The 20,797-nt window shown below is 46.7% G+C and overlaps 1 protein-coding gene across 1 annotated transcript in view; it reads left to right on the top strand.

Moving 5' to 3' along the window:
- NBN (nibrin) overlaps positions 1–20,797 on the top strand; it is a 128,259-nt gene that overhangs the window by 12,141 nt on the left and 95,321 nt on the right. Inside the window, exons 2-4 of the mRNA XM_040354601.1 lie at positions 2,417–2,550; positions 11,576–11,724; positions 17,309–17,468. Coding sequence (XP_040210535.1) covers positions 2,417–2,550; positions 11,576–11,724; positions 17,309–17,468 — 443 coding nt within the window. The remainder of the gene's footprint in view (positions 1–2,416; positions 2,551–11,575; positions 11,725–17,308; positions 17,469–20,797) is intronic.

The raw sequence follows: 20,797 nt of genomic DNA, 5'->3' as shown, positions 1-20,797 counted from the left end.
GATGGGAGTCCACCTGACTCCCGGGCACAGACTTCATGTCTGTTGGGTGGGGCCCTGAGCCATAGTCGGGTCAGAACTAAATAACCCAACACACAGCTGTGCAATCGGCGTGTCTTTCTCTACAAAATCTGGCGTAAACCAACAATCTTTAACCACTTAAGGACCGCCTAACGCCGATATACGGCAGAATGGCACAGCTGGGCACAGGCACGTTGCCCTTGAAGCATCCAGCCGTGGGTCGCGCCAGCGCCGCCGCGATCACATCCTGGTCCGAAGCTCCGTGACCGCGGATCACCGGTGTTCCATGATCGGTCACAGGAGCTGAAGAACGGGGACAGGTGAGTGTAAACACACCTTCCCCGTTCTCTGTGGCAGTGTCACTGATGGTCTGTTCCCTGTTATAGGGAACGACGATCAGTGACGTCACACCTACAGCCACGCCCCCCTACAGTAAGAATCACTCCCTTAGGGCACACTTAATCCCTTAGCGCCCCCAGTGGTTAACCCCATTCACTGCCATTGTCATTTTCACAGTAATCGGTGCATTTTTATAGCACTTTTCGCTGTGAAAATGACAATCGTCCCAAAAGTGTCCGATGTGTCCGCCATAATGTCAGTCACGAAAAAATTGCTGATCGCCGCCATTACTAGTAAAAAAAAAATATTAATAGAAATGCCATAAAACTATCCTCTATTTTGTAAACGCTATAACTTTTGCGCAAACCAATCAATAAACACTTATTTTTGGTAAAAAAAAAAGTAAAATGCGTATCGGCCTTTTTGTATATTTTTTGGGGGATATTTTAGCAAAAAGTAAAAAATATTGAATTTTTTTTCAAAATTGTCGCTTTTTTTTTTTTTTTGTTTATAGCGCAAAAAATAAAAAAACGCAGAGGTGAATCAAATACTACCAAAAGAAAGCTCTATTTGTGGGGGGGGAAAAGGACGGCAATTTCGTTTGGGAGCCACGTCGCACGACCGCGCAATTGTCAGTTAACCACTAGCCGACCGCCCACCGCCGTTATACGTCGGCAAGTTGGCTCGGCTGGGCGAGAGCACGTAGTATGACGTCCTCTCTCCCAGCCGCCACTAGGGGCGCGCGCCCCCGACTCCCGTGCGTGTGCCCGGCGGGCGCGATCGCCTCCACCGGGCACACCCGATCGCTCGGTACACCCCCCCACCACAGTAAGAACACACCCAGGCATACTTAACCCCTTCCCCGCCCCCTAGTGTTAACCCCTTCACTGCCAGTGGCATTTTTATAGTAATCCAATGCATTTTTATAGCACTGATCGCTATAAAAATGCCAATGGTCCCAAAAATGTGTCAAAAGTGTCCGAAGTGTCCGCCATAATGTCGCAGTACCGGAAAAAAAAAATCGCTGATCGCCGCCATTACTAGTAAAAAAAATATAATAAAAATGACATAAAAATACCCCCTATTTTGTAAATGCTAGAACTTTTGGGCAAACCAATCAATAAACGCTTATTGCGTTTTTTTTTTACGGAAAATATGTAGAAGAAAAAGTATCGGCCTAAACTGAGGAAAAAAAATGTTTTTTTATATATTTTTGGGGGATATTTATTATAGCAAAATGTAAACAATATTCATTTTTTTCAAAATTGTCGCTCTATTTTTGTTTATAGCGCAAAAACTAAAAACTGCAGAGGTGATCAAATACCACCAAAAGAAAGCTCTATTTGTGGGAAAAAAAGGACGCCAATTTTGTTTGGGAGCCACGTCGCACGACCGCGCAATTGTCTGTTAAAGCGACGCAGTCCCGAATCACAAAAAGTACTCTGGTCTTTGGGCAGCAATATGGTCCGGGGGGTAAGTGGTTAAAGCGATGCAGTGCCGAAACGCAAAAAGGGGCAAGGTCCTTAACCTGCATAATGGTCCGGGTCTTAAGTTGTTAAGGTCGTACAGGGCAAGATAGGACAATTGCACAACGATGCACAGTGTTTTTCCCTCCAGCAGCTGAAAGCTGACGGAAGGGGGAGAAACCGGCTTTCAGCTGCTGGAGGGAGAGACGCAGACACGGGCTTTTTTCTGTTTTTGCCCTCCCATCCCGTCGCACTGATTTCTCCCCCCTACTGCTTCTGCCCCCCGACAGGAGGCCCTGTGGTACCCCCTATCGCCGGCACTGCTGGTAGAAGATTAATTGTCTCCTTTCCTAATTGGCACTAGTGTGTGTGTGTGTGTGTGTGTGTGTGTGTGTGTGTGTATGCAAGATGATGACCTTGGATTTTAGGATCCCTGAGGGCAGGGACTGAAGGGAATGTACAATATGTAAAGCGCTGAGTAAATTGTCAGTGCTATAAGGATGCCTGTAATAAACAATACTGAATTGCAGTGAGTTTATAAAAAGTTCTGCGTAATACGTTTTGACCATGACTTGTCTTCTCCTCCTCTCCAGGACAGCTGTATAACTTTCTCAGCGATACTGATTACGTAGTGGGACGTAAGAACTGTTTAATATTGATTGAAGATGATCAATCCATCAGCAGAGCTCATGCAACCTTCTCTGTCAGCCACCCCCTCTCCAGTCTGGTGAGTTCTAGGGAGTGAAGAAAACAACAAATTCTGATCATTGGACTCCTGTACAGGGGGACATCTAGCTGCTGTGCATCCCTCTCACTTGTTTAGAGCTCATAATCTGCACCGTTCAGCCTGCAACCTATCAGTCTATGGCAGGACAGAGTGGTATCCGTGTTTTAGAGAATTTTTGCTTTCAGGCACAAATTCCCAGAACGTAGAAGAATTAGTTTCTGGGCACATCACCAGAGCGAGAGCATTCATTCAAACCTCAGTTTATGTTTTACCAAAAAAATGGCTAATATATCGCCTTTATGGGCATTAAAACTTTAGTGTAATTTTTTGACTGAAAATTAGCACTTGATAAACTATTGCACTAATAAGGCATTACATGAAAAATTGGAACTACCACTATTTTTTTTTTTTTTGTTCAGGCCTAAAATATTTTTTTTAAATGTGTGCAAAAACGACAAAATGTCTCTGGCAACAAAGGGGTTAAAGGGAATTGGTCTCTTCCTTAAGGCCCCTTTCACACTGGTGTTTTTTCTCTTATCGTCCATGGACGGACACAGCTCCTTAAATCTTGACAAGTGGGTTATGTTCCCTGTTTACAGGAGAGGACTAGGCAGAAACATGTTAAATAGTTAAATACATGTTACATTAACAGAGTTGAACAGCCCCGCCCAGGGGGCGGTCCCTCCAGACATAACCCTCCTCACTGCAGCTTGCAGCCTCAGTTTCGTTCTGCCTAGCAAAGGAGAAGGACGTATGGCTCCCTTTGGGCCCAGCGCCCTGAGGAGAAATTTTATTTTATTTTACTTTACTTTTTCTTGAAGAATCTTCTTTCAACTGTTGGCTGAGAGACAGGCTGGATATTATAGATCCTTGTAGTCTACTCAGTCCGACCAGCAAGCGTGGGCACACCTTTGCAAAGAGGCTTGGTCTGCCACGCCATACCTCATGACTCCTGAGGTGGCCGGTGAGCTTTGCTCCGAGGTCCACATATGACTGAGCTGTGGTGTTGTCTCAATCACAGTGGACCGGGCCGACAGCTACCTCCATTGCGGTTGTAGGTCTGTCAGGAATGCGTCAGCGAGTCCTCGCTCGGACGGGTAAGTACAGTCCCTCCTGCTTCGGTGGGTTGGTACAGCTGGGCATTCCTGGGGTTCGGGGGTCCCTTCCCCTTACTTCCCTGCTCCTTTCCCTTGCTGCATTGCTAACATTGCCGCTGTCAGGGGGGAGGGGGCCTTCCTGAGGGGACTGTTATCTGGCCTGTGTTTTTTCTTTTTTGTATTGGGCTTTCCTGTGAGGTAAAAAGCCCTGTGATGAGCACAGATGTTTATGATTATACTTCAGCAGACGCTGACTGATTGGTGACACCTGTAATGGTTTTGCTTTTTATGCTGTATCTGTGACTTGTCCTTAAATAAAACAGCCCTATGAGGCTTTTCCTGTTTAAACACAGGTCCCTGCTAAAGTTACCTCACGGTTCTTTTCCTCACAGGTACTGTGCAGTCTCCTCCTGAGGGAGTCCCCTGGTTACCCCTGGTCAGCGCAGCAAGTGGGTGAGAGGCCCTGAATAGGGCTCTAGGAGCTTTTGTCTATTTGTATGGACAGGTGTGCATATTATAATACACACTATATGTAAATATTGGAGTCAGTATCTGGGTCCTTCCCCACATGCTGGTGGTGGCAGCAGGTGTTAGCACCTGTGATTCCCACAGAGTTTTTATTGTTAGTCCTGGACACAGTTTGTGCCAGGGTGGGGGTGGACTGCGGGCGGGCGGTAAAAGAGTGCCCCCTTCCCCCGTTATCCCCTGGGGAATGCTCTGTTATGGAGCCATGGACTAGGTACCTAGTTAAAAAAAAAAAAAAACTAAAAAAAAAAAAAAAGGCAGAATAAGGCATTTATGGGTGCGCTTTTTACTGCTGCAAGGGACTCTCCTAAGCTGCATAGTGCAGCTGGGTTTCCGCTGAGGGCTCGGTCTTTTTTGGATCACACAAATCAGACCGCTGTGTAGGTTTTTTCCTTCTGTGCCCTTCTTTGATAACTTCTGAGATGCGGAATGAGAAAAGCCACTGAGGGCTTTTGTAGTCCCTCACCGCCGGGCGGGAACCCCTACTTGTATGGATCTGACTGATAGAAGATCCGAAGTACTGACCCGTTCCATGTTTACCATGCTGGGGTCTGGCTTGCGGCCTATTGTGGCCACTACACTGGGGTCTCAGTGGTCGCTGGCGCTATTTTTTTGGGAGATTTTTCAATTACATTGAAAACTCCCATTGGCGCCCATTTTGTCGTAGCCACGCTATGGCGCAGCTTACATTGTGCTGGCCTTTTTCCTGTGGCCGCGTTCTGAACGCTCGGTGGCCATCTTGGAGTAGTCCTGACCCCTAGTGCTGTATACAACTCACAGAGTGAGCATTTTGCACCAGACAGTGGAGGAGCACCGACTCTCTCCTGAGGTTATTAGCCTAGCGGACCAGCTGGTCCAGGGCCTCATATAGGTCTGTGATGCTTCATTGAATGCTGCGCCCTTGTTATCCAGGGCGTCTGTTTCAGAATGGTTTTATGCACACGGTGGTGTAGTGCTTAACTCCATTACTTGGCAGCAAAAGAGTCATTGGTTCAAATCTGCACACTGACGCCAATCTGCCTGGAGCTTGCATTGTCGCTCCCTGTGTCTGTGTGGGTTTCCTCCGGGTACTCCGGTTTCCTCCAAAGACATGTGTGCATACACCTACATAATATACATACACACTATGTGTGTGTATTATTTAGGGGCAACCCTCCCAGGCCGTCAAAGGCCCAGCTGGGGGACTAATCTGTCCCTGGGTGCATAAGCCGATCACGCCGGCACCCAAATCCTGCCAATGTATATAGCCTTCCCTCCCTGTCTCTAGGTGGGAGGGGCGGCTTGCAGGTTCACAATTCAGTGAAACCTCCCTGCTCTCCGACTAGTGGGTCTGCGAGGTGGTCTCTTCGGAGTACTAGATAGGGTTTCCTCCTATCCACAGAACAAAGTTCTGTCCTTGTGTCTTCCCCTCCCGGCACGTCGGTCTGCCTTGGGCAGTGTGGGATTTGCTAAGCTGCAAGGTAATTTTACCTTTCCTGCAGGACGAGAGTTTTGGGGTTTTCTATGGGCCTCAGGCCCTAAATACCTTTGTGAACGTCGGGTAGTTCCGCATGGAATCCATTTGTTCGGTGGTAGCTGCGCTTCATCCGGGGGATGTCCTGACGTCCTCGGACATCAGGGACGCATACATGCATGTCCCGTTTTGCACATGTCACAGTGTTTTTTTCTGTGCTTCGTGATGAGAGAAGGGTCTCTGTCAGCCTGTGGCCCTCCCTTTTGATCTGGCGTCAGCACCATGGGTTTTCAGCTAGGAGCTCGCACTTATTTGAATTTTGTTGGGACAGCGAGGCTTTGCCTCATTGGCTACTTTGACGACTTTCTTCTGAGAGCAGCTTCTGTCTCCGACCTAGTGGATAGGTTATTCCCATTCAGACCCTCCGAAGATTCGGGTGGATGTTAAACGTTTAGGCCAGAAAGTGTAGCTCAGTGGCAGCAAGCCTGCCCTACATGTGTGCGACCCAGGGTTCAAATTATGGGCATGCTAGGTTCCGACTCAGCGTTGGAGTATCTAGTGTTGATCCAGACTCCTCAGTGGCAAAGGTCCTTCTTCCCCTGGAGAAATTGCAGACTCTTCAGTCTGCGGTGAAGGTATTGGCATCACGCAATCGGTCTTCTCTCCGGGCGCCTGCTGGTTCAGGGTCTGTGGGTAGCCTCCTTCAAGGTGGTACTGTATGCCCAGTTCCACACCCTGGTTTTCCAGTGGAACTACTGTCCAGGTGGTAAAAATCTCTTGTCTCTGAAATCATTAGATTCCTGTGCGCCACCTAGTCAGAGTCTCTCTGAGTTGGTGACAGAGATTCCCGACTCTTCGGTCCGGGAAGTTGTTCCTTCCTTCCAGTGGTCGGTGTTTACGACGAATGCCAGCTCACGGGTTGTGAACCTGGAGGTTCACAAAACTGGGGGGTCCAGTCGGCCCTGAGTCGCTGGACTTGCGTGGACCTATGACCACACCTCCTTGAATGTGTCTGGTCTCGGTAGCTACCCAGGGTCGGGCCTGGCTAGTGCCTGGTGGAAGACCGCCTGGGAATACCAGGTGCTGTCTACTGTTCATTGTCCTACTATTTTAGGCGATCAGGCTATGCTTCTCCTTGTGGTCGACCAATCTGGTTTCAGCCGGACAACGCCACGGCCGTGGCTTCAGTCTACCATCAGGTATGCCGGCAGGCAGACTACTGGAGTCGCCAGATGCTGGACCAGGGCGACTGGTCTTTGTGCTTGGGGTGTTTCGGCTCCCTTGCAGGAGGTGAGTCTCGCATGGCATGGATCTCCTGGCAGCTTGTCTCCGCCGCAAGGGTGTCAGTTAGTGGCCAGGTCTAGTGATCTTGTACAGACGCGTCAGTCGCGCTGGTGGCCCTGTGTTGTCTGTATCGGTGATTTTTTGCCATTCCTCCATGGTAGTTGCTTCCTCGGCCGCTCCACAGAGTGGATGCTGAGGAGATCCCGATGATTCTAATCGCTCCAGATTACTCTCGGCGTCCTTGGTACGCTGATATCGGGCGCCTGGTAGCGGAGGCACCCTGGCGATTGCCAGGGCAGGAGGTTCCTGTCTCAAGGTCCCATACTTCCTCCTGTTGTACAGTCACTGACTTGCTTAACATGGTTATTGGAAGCCAGACTTTAGGTGACCAGGGTCTGTCTGACTCGGTCATCTCAACAGGGCACCGTAGTCTTCTTCCGGAGGATCTACCGTCGCACCTCTCTTGGTGCGAAGGGATGGAGTGACATCCACGGGCGTACTTTCAATGTCCAGGGTCCTGCTGTTTTTAAAGCTTGGATTGGATCTAAAAATTGCTTAAAGCACCATTTGGGGGCAGATTTCAGCCTTGGCTGTGTTCTTTTAGTGGCCTTTTTGCGGCCCGTTCCCTGGTGGGTCCTCTTTTTTTGTGTGCAAGGGGTTTGTCATATACTTTCCCCTCTTGGCCCATCTCTTCCCCCATGAGTTTTGACTCTGGTGCTCTCGGTTCTTCAGGAACCTTCCTTTTGGAAACATCAGAGATTTTCTCTTGACACTATCTCAGAAGGTGGCCCCTTTAGTGGCCTTTACCTCTGTTAGAGGGGTTTCTGAGTTGGCGGTCTTGTCTTGCAAGCCGCCATGCTTGATCCCCCATAAGGATTAGGTGATGGTGCGCCCGCGACCTTCCCTTCTTCCGAAGGAGGTTTCGGCCTTTCATACTTTAGGCGTGGTACGCGCTTTGCGGGTATACCAGCCTACTACGGCTCCATTTCGGAGCTTCTGACTCTCTTTTGTGTCGGTGTCTGGTCCACAAAAGGGCCTGGCGGTCTCGTCGACCACCATTTCTCGGTGGATCGGGCAGGCCGTCATACAGGCCTATGCTCCTAAGGGCGGGCCCCCCTTTCCGGTCACGGCACTTTCGACCAGGGCAATTGGTGCTTCCTGGGTTTTTTTTTTTTTTTTTTCCGACATCATGCGTCGGTCTCACAGGTGTGCGAGGCGGCGATTTGCTCGTCCGTTCACGCTTTTTCCAGAATTTACATGGTTGCTGTGAGTGCATCTTATGATGTTTTTTTCAGCCGCTAGTTTTTGCCGGCGGCTGTTTAAAGTTGCACCTCCTCCGTTGAGGAGCTCTGCTTGTTTTGGGGTGAAGTTAAAATTGTTTTTACTGATATATTTCCCACCCCTCGTTTTTTGACACTGCTTGGGGACGTCCCACTTGTCAAGATTTAAGGAGCTGTGTCCGTCCATGGACGATAAGAGAAAATAGGATTTTTTGTACTCACCGTAAAATCCTTTTCTCTGAAGTCCATGGACGGACACAGCTCCCACCCCTCCTTTTTAGGTTTGTACTGCTTGTTACGAACTGAGGCTGCAAGCTGCAGTGAGGAGGGTTATGTCTGGAGGGACCGCCCCCTGGGCGGGGCTGTTCAACTCTGTTAATGTAACATGTATTTAACTATTTAACATGTTTCTGCCTAGTCCTCTCCTGTAAACAGGGAACATAACCCACTTGTCAAGATTTAAGGAGCTGTGTCCGTCCATGGACTTCAGAGAAAAGGATTTTACGGTGAGTACAAAAAATCCTATTTTTTCCGGGCGAAATTCAAGCGTTTTTCAGGCGCTTTGGCGTTAAAAAAAAGCCTGTAAAGCGCCTGAAAGAAGCCTCATCTGCAATCCCAATGTGAAAGCCTGTGAGGGCTTTCAGAGCCCTTTCACACTGCCAGCGCCCTAAAAACGCTGGTGAAGCACCACTAAGACCCTAACGTTTTAGGGCGTTTTTGCAGTGCCTCAGTGTGAAAGGGAAAGGCGTTTTTACAGCGCTTTCAATTCATTTCAATGGAAAGGGGCGTTTTGTTTTTTTCAGCGCCCAAAAGCTGCTCCAAAGATGCAGCTTGCAGGACTCGGTGTGAAAGGGTCCATTGAGGTGCATGAAAAGCGTTTTATAAGCGTTTTAATAGCGCTATTTTTAACGCTAAAATGCTGTAAAAACTCTTCAGTGTGAAAGGGGTCTAATAAATGCTTCTCCCTGCCTGCCAGCAGTAATGTACATTGAGCCGCACATACACAGCTCGGTGTACATTTATGGCACCACCCCTGTGCTGTGATGTTGTGATTTCCATGTGTATGCGTGAGAGTGATGTCATCGCCATCTGGCCATTCAAGCAGTAAAATAGACCGAACCCGGAGGGAAGACTGGTTGAAGATGGAAGCGCCCATGACAGCGCAGCGCTGAAGGGCATCATTTGACTGGTAAGAGTGCCATAATGCGCCACTATGCGGTGCATAGTAGTACATCATGGCATGAAGCTCCTGGGGGCTATTTTAGTAAAAAAATTAAAACTAGCGGAGTTTAATTTCACTTTAAAGCGGTGGTTCACCCTTAGAGAGAACTTTTTCCCCTTAGATTCCTGCTCGTTTTGTCTAGGGGAATCGGCTATTTGTTTTAAAATATGAGCAGTACTTACCCGTTTACGAGATGCATCCTCTCCGTCGCTTCCGGGTATGGGCTGCGGGAATGGGCGTTCCTTCTTGATTGACAGTCTTCCGAGAGGCTTCCGACAGTCGCATCCATCGCGTCATGATTTTCCGAAAGAAGCCGAACGTCGGTGCGCAGGCGCAGTATAGAGCCGCACCGACGTTCGGCTTCTTTAGGCTACGAGTGACGCGATGGATGCGACCGTCGGAAGACTGTCAATCAAGAAGGAACGCCCGCTCCCGAAGACCCATACCCGGAAGCGACGGAAGAAGATGCATCTCGAAAACGGTAAGTACGGATCATATTTTAAAACAAATAGCCGATTCCCCTAGACCGAACGAGCAGGAATCTAAGGGGAAAAATTTTTTTTTTTAATAAATGGGTGAACTCCCGCTTTAAAGCTGAACTACAGCCACAGATTTCTCAGTCAGTTCAGGTTTGTTTAGCTGGTGGTATCTGCCTAAGAGGGAAATTTCCCTATCGAAATCTCTTTAGCATCATAAAAAAATAAATGTTGTCCATTCTGAGGTGCGAAATTGCCACGATTTTAACGCAAATTTCAGGAGTTGGACATAGCTGTGATTGATGTTCTAGCCCAGGGCTCAAAATTTCAAGTCCTGAGCTACTAGCCAGGCCTCAAGGCGTACTCTCCACCAGTTGCCCCGCCCAACCCCTACCATATTCCGCACCATCATCCCGCCCCTAGACACGCCCTCATAAATCTCATGAAATTACACTTAAATGTTTTATGCAGAATTAAGTTATAAAATAAATATTAACAACAACTTTATCCATGCCCAAAACAGCTTTCAATTCAATAGCGGTGTTCCCCCGCCGCGAGCCGTCATATACCCTCCCCCCCTTGTCCAGGAATCTTTGATAGACCGATCTCCCGTCCAATCATGGGATGGGTGATCTGTCTATCAGAGTGCCCAAACATGGGGGAGGGGCTGTATATGACGGCTCGCGGTGGGGGAACACAGCTATTGAATTGAAAGCTGTTATGTTCCCCGCGCTTTAAACAACCAGGCGGCGGCTCCTCTCCTCTCCTTGCTCGCCCCCCTCTGCTCCCAGGCAGCCCACACTCGCCAGCCCTCAAAATTTACTCGCAAAATGCGAGCAGGCGAGTGTAAATATTGAGGGCTGTTCTAGCCAATGGAATCATAGTGTTAAAAAAAAAAAAAAGATGTTAACTTCCTGTTTTTTTGGAGAATTGCATGGTGAAATTCGCACATATGTGAACCGTCAATGCGATTCCAAAATGTTTTACATTGTCTATGGAGACTTAATTTGTGTGTGTTTTTTGGTTGTTGCTGTATTGTTGTTCTCGGCGCATCGAGGCCTACGGGTAACTGACTGCGTTTTGTACTTTTTTGTACTTATAAGAATTTTAATAAATAAATAAATAATGCAGTAAACTCTCACAAGACCCTTTTTTATATCGCATTTGTAGAGGAATCGCAATGCACGTATGTGAACGACCGTCATTGAAAACAATGACTTTATGGATGACATGCGAATTTAGAATGGTTTTGACGCATCACATTCGGTATGAATTTGCATCAGTGTAAACCGGGCCTCGTGGATCTTTTTTTAATGCAAATATCGTACGACACAGAATCTGACCTGATATAAGCTCTTACAGCCCCTGCGAGAAGCTGTATAAGTAGCCAATCAGGTTTGTGCTGACATGAAGCATGCTGATAGAAGGAAAGAGCAGCGTGATTGATGAGCTCCTAACTCTTCTCCTTTCACTGTCATGTCAGAATGACCTGGGCTCAGAAGAAGTGAGTTGTCAATGCTGGACGTCAGATTGAGGATTTCTACTAACAGAAAAAAATACTGTGGGGAAATCTTTGTATTGAAGTTGAATATTGCATGAAAACCTGTTTTTATTGTTTTATTGAGCTATTCGTTTTTAATCTGTTATTTTTGGCTGAAGTATTTTTTATTTATTTTTTCTGTATACAGGGCCGTCCAGACATCATACCTGTCCTGTATGTTAAAGATTCCTCAAAGTATGGTACCTTTGTTAATGGTGAAAAGATGGCAAGTGCTACATCTAGGAATTTAAAGTCCGGCGATAAGATTACATTTGGGGTGTACAATAGCAAATTCAGGTAAGTCATTATTAACTTTGTTGCTTGACAAAAAAAATAATGGGGCCTAAAAATAAATAAAGTAAACCCTTTCTGAAATTAATATGTAGGATACAGTTGCTTACATCCTTTTGAAAATACGAGTTATCTGGCTGTCTATGACATCAATATTTAAAGCGGAGTTCCACCCAAAAATTGAACTTCCGCTTTTCGTAACCCTCCCCCCTCCAGTGTCACATTTGGCACCTTTCAGGGGGGAGGGGGGAGCAGATAACTATACATGGTAGTAATACAGGTATTTGCTCCGACTTCCGGGCATAGATAGCCGCATTAGACACATAGGTCCCTAATAGACACACAGGTCCCAGAAGACAGCAGGGACCATTCGTATTGCACAGCGCAAGTCGCGCATGCGCAGTAGGGAACCAGGAAGTGAAGCCACAAGGCTTCACTTCCTGATTCACTTACCGAAGATGGCGGATGCAGCACCTCTGCTTTAAGCTTCTGATTTAGAATAAGCATGCCAAGAGAAATGGGAATACTGAAGCCAGGAAAGTAGCATGTTCAGCAAGGTCAATGGTTTCTTTTAACGCAGTTTATAGATAGATTTATGATGTTCTGTATCATAATGTGGCAAAATCCCTGTAGATGGTCTTCTTACAAGCATTGTTGAGATTGATGACTTAAAATGGTTGTAAATTCTTTTAATAATAAAAAAAGTGTGTGTGTGTGTGTGTGTGTGTGTGTATATATATATCTATCTTGGTTTGAGAGCGTTTTGCAAGACATACAAAATGTTTTAATAACTTTTGACTTGATATACAAGCGATGTCTTGATATAAGAGTATCACAACTGGGTATAAAACAGAAGAGAGTAAGTGTAGCAATATGGTTACATTTAATGAATGTACAACATATTGCTACACTTAGAGGCTCCTCTCTTTTATACTCTGTAGTAGGGTTGTCCCGATACCACTTTTTTAGGACAGAGTACAAGTACCGATACTTTTTTTCAAGTACTCACCGATACCGAATACCGATACTTTTTTTTAAATGTGTCCCCAAATGCAGCCATGTCCCCCCACAAATGCAGCCATGTCCCCCCACAAATGCAGCCATGTCCCCCCACAAATGCAGCCATGTCCCCCCATATAACCAGCCATGTCCCCCCATATAACCAGCCATGTCCCCCCATATAACCAGCCATGTCCCCCCATATAACCAGCCATGTCCCCCCATATAACCAGCCATGTCCCCCCATATAACCAGCCATGTCCCCCCATATAACCAGCCATGTCCCCCCATATAACCAGCCATGTCCCCCCATACCTAAGATGCAGATGCCGCAGCCTGTATGTGGTCAATCGTTCAATTAGAGAATCATCATCCAATACAATAGGAGTGTGTGGGCAATTGTCCAATCAGATAAGAGTGTGAGGTGCTATCATCCTATCAGATAAGAGTGTGTGGATAATCGTCCAATCAGGTAACTTTCAGGAGCAGAGCAGGAACCTGTATGACGGGAAGCGTGTATCCAGCTGACGTGGAACGACAAGTCCCAGCACAGCATACACGGAATGTCAGTGCTGCGCTCCCCACACGCTCTCCGTGCCGGTCCCCCACAAGCGAGAACAACGCCCCCCCCCCTGGCTCATGCGGCGACAAGCAGTAGTACACAGAGCACGTTCAATTACCGGGCGTTGTGAAGAGCTGCGGCCTGGACTCTCCGCCGGTGCCGGCTTCTTCCTACGTTCTCCACAGACCCCTTTCTCGAAGCAGACCCTCCTTCGCCTCCTCCTCACCCTTTCAGGTTCAGGGTTGCCACACCTCTTCCCCTTCGCCATTGACACTCTCCGCCCGCCCCCTCTCTTCTCCTGCTTAAACAGCGTGCGGGGAACATTACACCACCGCGTATAGACACTCCCCCTTGCTCGGGATTGGACAGTTCACCCGAGCAAGGGGGAGTGTCTATTAGAGGTCGACCGATATGGGTTTTTCTCTGGCCGATACCGATGTCGATATTTAGAATTTGGGGCGGCCGATGGCCGATATATGATGCCGATTTTTGCGGCCGATATTTTAGGCCGATTTTTTTTTTTTGGCAGGTGGCACTAATTGGCAGGTGCCACTGGATGGCCTTGGCAGGTGGCACTAGTTGGCACGCTAATTGGCACTGGCAGATTGCACTGGATGGACCCAATTGGCAAAAGCAGATGGCACCGATTGGCAGGTGGCACTGAATGGCACTGGCAGGTGGCACTGGTTGGCACGTGGCACTAATTGGCACTGGCAGGTGGCACTAATTGGCATGTGGCACTGGATGCTACTGGCAGATGGCACTAATTGGCAATAGTTAGCACTGGCAGATGGCACTGGTTGGCACTGGCAGGTGGCACTAATTGGCAGGTGGCACTGGATGGCCTTGGCAGGTGGCACTGGGTGGCATTGGCAGGTGGCACTGGATGGCATTGGCAGGTGGCACTGGATGGCACTAGATGGCATTAGCAGGTGGCACTGGATGGCGTTGCCACTGGCAGGTGGCACTGGATGGCGTTGCCACTGGCAGGTGGCACTGGATGGCATTGACAGGTGGCACTGGATGGCATTGACAGGTGGCACTGGATGGCATTGGCAGGTGGCACTAGTTGGCATGGCATTGGCAGGTGGCACTGGATGGCATTGGCAGGTGGCACTGGATGCTACTGGCAGGTGGCACTAATTGGCAGGTGGCACTGGATGGCCTTGGCAGGTGGCACTAGTTGGCACTAGCAGGTGGCACTGGATGGCATTGGCAGGTGGCACTAGATGGCATTAGCAGGTGGCACTGGATGGTGTTGCCACTGGCAGGTGGCACTGGATGGCGTTGCCACTGGCAGGTGGCACTGGATGGCATTGACAGATGGCACTGGATGGCATTAACAGATGGCACTAGTTGGCATGGCATTGGCAGGTGGCACTGGATGGCATTGGCAGGTGGCACTGGCTGGTTGGCATTAGCAGATGGCACTGGCAGGTTTCACAGCACATAATGTAGCGGATAATGTGTGAAACTCTCTATACAGTTTCACATGGTGCTGCAGAGAGCAGAAAGAGGAGCTCAGATTCATTGCGATGTTGAAGGTGGGCGGGACCCGGGTTGGGTGGGGCTCAGCTGTCCACCAGCCAATGGGATGAGATCATTGGCTGGATAGCTGCTGAGTCCCGCCCACCTTCAACATCGCAACGAATCTGAGCTCCTCTTTCTCTCTGCAGCAGTTGTGAAACTGTATGAAGAGAGAGTTTCACACATTCAGCTACATTATGTGCTGTGAAACTGTGAGAGCAGAGAGAGAGAGGAGCTCAGATTCATCGTGATGTTGGAGGTGGGCGGGACCCGGGGTGGGCGGGACCCAGCAGCTATCCAGCCAATGATCTCATCCCATTGGCTGGTGTTGGACAGCTGAGTCCCGCCCACCCCGGGTCCCGCCCACCCCGACATCAGTCCGACAGCTCCATTCTCCTTCACACACACGGCACTGCTCTGCAGACAGTGTGGAGAAGGGAGGGGGAACCCCATGTTCCTCCTTCCTTCTCCACACTCTGCTGATGCAGATCTGCTAAATATCGGCCACATTTGGATAATAATCGGCCGATGCCGATTTCTCCAAAATGACTGAATATCGGCCCGATATATCGGCCGGCCGATATATCGGTCGACCTCTAGTGTCTATGCGTGGCGCCAATCATTACAGCTATTCAAAGCCGTAATGTTCCCGGCGCGTATTACACAGTCGGCGGTAGCGGGGATGCGGCGAACGGCGGCGGGAATGCAGCGTGGCGGAGCGGGGGGGGGGGAGTACTCTATTTGGGTATCGGGGGTATTTGCGGGAGTACGAGTACTCCCGCAAATACTCGGAATCGGTCCCAATACCGATACTAGTATCGGTATCGGGACAACCCTACTCTGTAGCTCCTGATGAATTTTGCTTCTAATCACCTTGTGGAGGCTTCCATTTGTGGATGGACATTTTATGGTTGACTATAATCTTTTTATATGGCCTATAAACTGAAGGACTTATGAAAAAATGGTTGTGGAACGAATCATTTGAGTTTCCATTATTTTTTATGGGGAAATTTGCTTCAGTATACAAGTGCTTTGGATCACAAGCTTGTGTTTCTGGAATGAATTATGCTCGCAATCCAAGGTTTTACTGTAGATGTTATCTTTGCCTACTCTGTGTAGTAGCATTGAAAAAAGTGGTCTCTTACCTCCTATTCTCCCCTGCCAGCGCTGTCCACAGCTCCTCTACTCTGAGTGCCCCCATAATGAGCTGTGTGCTGAAGGGGCACCCATGTGGGCATGCTCCCAAGCCAGACTGTGAATCGATATACGTACAATGCAGCAAAGTCACGCCTCCCACTCCCTCCTCACAGGATTTGAGTGACAGCAGCAGAAGCCTGTGGCTACCACTGCTCTGTGTGTCCTGTGAGAGCGCTGCTGCAACAACGCATCGATGGAGGAGTTAGGTAAGTGTTTAGGGAGGTTGGTTCCCAACAATTGGTGGTAAATTTTTTGCATCATGTTTATAAACTTTTTGTTATCTTTTATTTAAAAAAAAAAACATACCTATACTTACTTGCACTGTCCAATTTGGTTTTGCACAGAACAGTCCGATCCTCCTCTTCTGGTGTTCCCCGCTGGTGCTCCAGGCCCCTCCCCATCGGGTGCCCCCAGGGAAAGCCGCTTTTCCTGGGGGGCACTAGTGCGTGATCGCTCCCGAGTCCTACTGCTGCATCCATTGACTCAGGCCCGCTCCCGTGTCACCAGATTTGATTGACAGCAACAGGAGCCAATCGCTCCCGCTGCTATCAGTCTATTCAATTAGGAGGAAGATGGTGGCGGGAGTCACTGCGCTCATGCACATCGCTGGATCGGTTGGACTTTGGTAAGGGGGGAGGGGGGTCTGGGAGTGAGCTGCAGGATAGAAGGTTTTTTTACCTTAAGGATTTAGAACCACTTTAATGCAGGGAATGCATTGAGGTAAAAAAAAATTAAAACTTTAGAACCGCTGTAAATGCAAGAGATTTGTTTGAAGAGAAACTGTCATTTAGCAACATGACAATTTCTGCCCCATAGAAAAGTGTTTATCGAGCTACCCACGCTCGCTGCCTTCTGCTGTATGAGTCTACTCAGGAGGATGACATCGCTGCCTCTCCCTACGCAACAGTGTTCAGGCCTGACAGTTGGCTGCTTCGGTCAAAGTGTCACGTGGAGAAGATCAAATGCTTCCCTATACCTGGAAGCCTTTTCTTCTGTCAGAGCAATAATGGTCATGATGGAGCAAATTTGAGAGAGGGGGTACAGAGGGGAGGCTATACCTGCAGACATTCAGTGGGCACAGTAATACCTGTAGCAGTATGGCAGTAATGCATCCAATACTTTTCACTTACAGGAGGACCTCCGATATTGGTGGCTTTGTAGAGTGTCGCTGTTTATCAATTAAAGATTTTTTTTTATGTAGTTAATCTACATCTGTCTAATCTGTCCATGGGTAGTCTTCACAATTTATGTCATTACCATGTAATTATTTTTTTTTTTTTTTTCTTTTCTCCCCCCCTCAACCAGAGTGGTATATGAACCTTTAGTGGCTTGTTCATCCTGTTTAAGCAGCACAGAGAAGAGTTCTTTAAACCAAGCACTGCAGATACTTGGTGGCCATGTTGTGAACAACTGGACAGAGAACTGTACACATCTGGTGATGGCCTCAATTAAAGTAACTATCAAGGTATGTGTTGCAGGCATGAAAGAAATTTATGTTGACAGCTTTATCCTTTTCACTGCCATGCGCAGCTTCTCATTCTGCACCCGAGGGGGCCGGACCAGCTTTGCTATTTTGTATATAATGGCAGCCAGGTAACAAACATTTTCAGGATGTCGGCGCTTGCAGCCACTATCCTTTCTCTCACCCATACACTTAACTTGTATGCCGCGTACACATGACTGTTTTTCGGGATGTAAAAATGCCATTTTTAATGGTCTAGAAAAAAACGGCATTTTCTTTTTTTTCCTACCCGATTATTGTTCAACCGGCCTTGCCTACACACGATCGTGAAAAAAAAAAGCTCTAGCAAAGCGCGGTGACGTACGACGGCACTATAAAGGTGAAGTTCCATTCGGATGGTGCCACCCTTGGGGCTGCTTTTGCTGATTTCATGTTGGTAAAAGACGATTCGCGCTTTTCAGTCTGTTACAGCGTGACGAATGTGCTATCTCCATTACGAACGCTAGTTTTACCAGAACGAGCGCTCCCCTCTCATAACTTTCTTCTGAGCATGCGCGTTTTTTTTCACGTTGTTAAAGCCCACACACGACCGTTTTTTACAACGTTAAAAACGACGTGAAAAATTAAAGCATGCCCATTTTTTACGTCGTGAAAAATGCTCTGGAGCCCACACACAATCGTTTTTAATGACATAAAAAAAACATAATTTTTTACATCCCGAAAAATGGTCGTGTGTACGCGGCATTAGACGTGTAATTAGTTACTGGTGGCACACTCCCACTTACCCCACTTAAGACAAATTCCAACGCGGGGGGGGGGGGAAATTTTGTCAAGCTTGGAAAAAGTCAGAGTCAAGAATGCGTGTCCTCCTAGGATAGGTCAGAGTGGCTTTTGCTTTCAAAGCACTGGACTGAAACATCTTGGTATATGTGAGTTTTTTTTAAACAAGAGCCCTAAAACTAACCACAAAATGAGGTTAACATTAAAAGCTGCAACCATCCTTCACGGTAGCATCAGTGCCTTTCATCTTTTATGGTAGTTTTTGTTCCTTATGTGAGTCCATTTTAACTGAATTAAAACAATGTGCAAAGTGCCGTTGTCAGACATCTGCTATTCTGCTATTCTGACTGAACTGCTCTTTTTAGAGACCCTGTAATAAAACCATTGATTAAAAAATAAAATAAAAATCCCATAAGATTATATGTGTTATATGTTAACATTTAATGTATTTTAGACATGATGTTTCCCTTTAAAGGACTTCTTTTGGTTAGACATCCAAAAGCCCTGAGACTGCTGCTGGGTGCTGCCATCTTGGATATGATGTTGGCAGCCCAGCAGACTCGGAGCTGTTACTCAAGTGATGTCTAAAGTATTCCCCTTCACTCCTCCACCAGTAGCTGCATAAATGCATACAGTGGATATAAAAAGTTAAAATGTGAGTTTTTTTTGTGATGTAAAAAAATGACACAAACATTTTGGAACTTTTTACACCTTTAATGTGACCTCTAAATTGTACAAATAAATGTGGTTGCATAAGTGTGCACACCCTCTTATAACTGGGGGTGTAGCTGTGTTCAAGATTAAGCAATCACGTTAAATAGGAGTCGGTATACTCCTGCCATCATTTAAAGTGCCTCTGATTACCCCAAATAAAGTTCAGCTGTTCTAGTAGGTCTTTCCTGACATTTTTTTAGTCACATCCTACAGCAAAAGCCATGGTCCACAGAGAGCTTCCAAAGCATCAGAGGGATCTCATTGTTAAAGGGTATCAGTCAGGAGTAGGGGTGGCATTAGATATTGGATGTACCATAGAAAACAGTGAACACAGTCATCATCAAGTGGAGAACATATGGCACAACCGTGACATTACCAAGAACTGGACGTCCCTCCAAAATTGATGAGAAGAAAACTGGTATGGGAGGCTGCCAAGAGGCCTACAGCAACATTAAAGGAGCTTCAGGAATATCTGGCTGTGTGGTACATGTGACAACAATCTCCTGTATTCTTCATGTCTGGGCTATGGGGGTAGAGTGGCAAGACGAAAGCCTTTTCTTACAAAGAAAAACATCCAAGCCTGGCTACATTTTGCAAAAATGCATGTGGGAAAATTTGTTATGTTATGGTCTGATGAAATCAAGGTTGATTTTTTTTTTTTTTTTGGCCATAATTCCAAAAGATATGTTTGGTGCAAAAACACTGCACATTACCAAAAGAACACCATCCACGTTGTGAAGCATGGTGGTGGCAGCATCATGCTTTGGGGATGTTTTTCTTCAGCTGGAACAGGGGCCTTGGTCAAGGTAGAGGGAATTATGAACAGTTCCAAATCTCAGTCAATCTTGGCACAAATCTTTAGGCTTCCAAGGGCCTAGACTATGGAACGCTTTACCAACCAGCATTCGGTTGGAGGAGAATCACTTGGCATTCAGGAGAAAGATCAAGACTCATCTCTTTTGATACCAAAGGAGACAGGAACAACAAGCGCCCAGAGGCGATTAAGTTCGCATGTGCTGCGCTATATAAGTTTTCATTCATTCAAAGCTGAACATGAAGGGGAACTTCATCTTTCACCATGACAATGACCCAAAGCATACATCCAAATCAACAAAGGAATGGCTTCCCCAGAAGATGATTAAAGTTTTGGAATGGCCCAGCCAGAGACCAGACCTGAATTCGACTTGATAATCTGTGGGGTGATCTGAAGAGGGCTGTGCAAAGGAGATGCCCTGACAATCTGACAGATTTGGAGTGTCTTTGCAAAGAAGAGTGGGCAAATATTGGCCAAGTCAAGATGTGCCATACTGATAGACAAAAAGACTGAGTGCTGTAAAATAAAATCAAAAGGTGCTTCAACAAAAGTATTAGTTTAAGGGTGTGCACGCTTATGCAACTACATTATTTTTTATTTTTTTTTTTTTTTTTTTTATTTCCCTCCACCTAAAAGATTTATTTTTGTTGTTCAACTTGGTTGTACAGTTTACCGGTATATCTCACATTAAAGGTGGAAAAAGTTCTGAAATTATTTTTCTTTTGTATAATTTTTTTCATTACAAAAATCCAACATTTTAACAGGTGTGTTATTTTTTATTTGTATGTATGTATATGTGTGTGTGTGTATGTGTATATATATATATATATATATATATATATATATATATATATATAGAAACGTGAGGAAAATGTTTGTTTTTATATCTTTTTTTGGGGATATTTATTATAGCAAAAAGTAAAAAATATAGATTTTTTTTTTTTTTTTTTTCAAAATTGTCGCTCTATTTTTGTTTATAGCGCAAAAAAATAAAAACCGCAGAGGTGATCAATTACCACCAAAA

Source organism: Rana temporaria, chromosome 5 (assembly GCF_905171775.1).
Source record: "Rana temporaria chromosome 5, aRanTem1.1, whole genome shotgun sequence".
Taxonomy (NCBI): Eukaryota; Metazoa; Chordata; class Amphibia; order Anura; family Ranidae; genus Rana; species Rana temporaria.
This window is presented reverse-complemented; position numbering and strand designations above follow the sequence as displayed.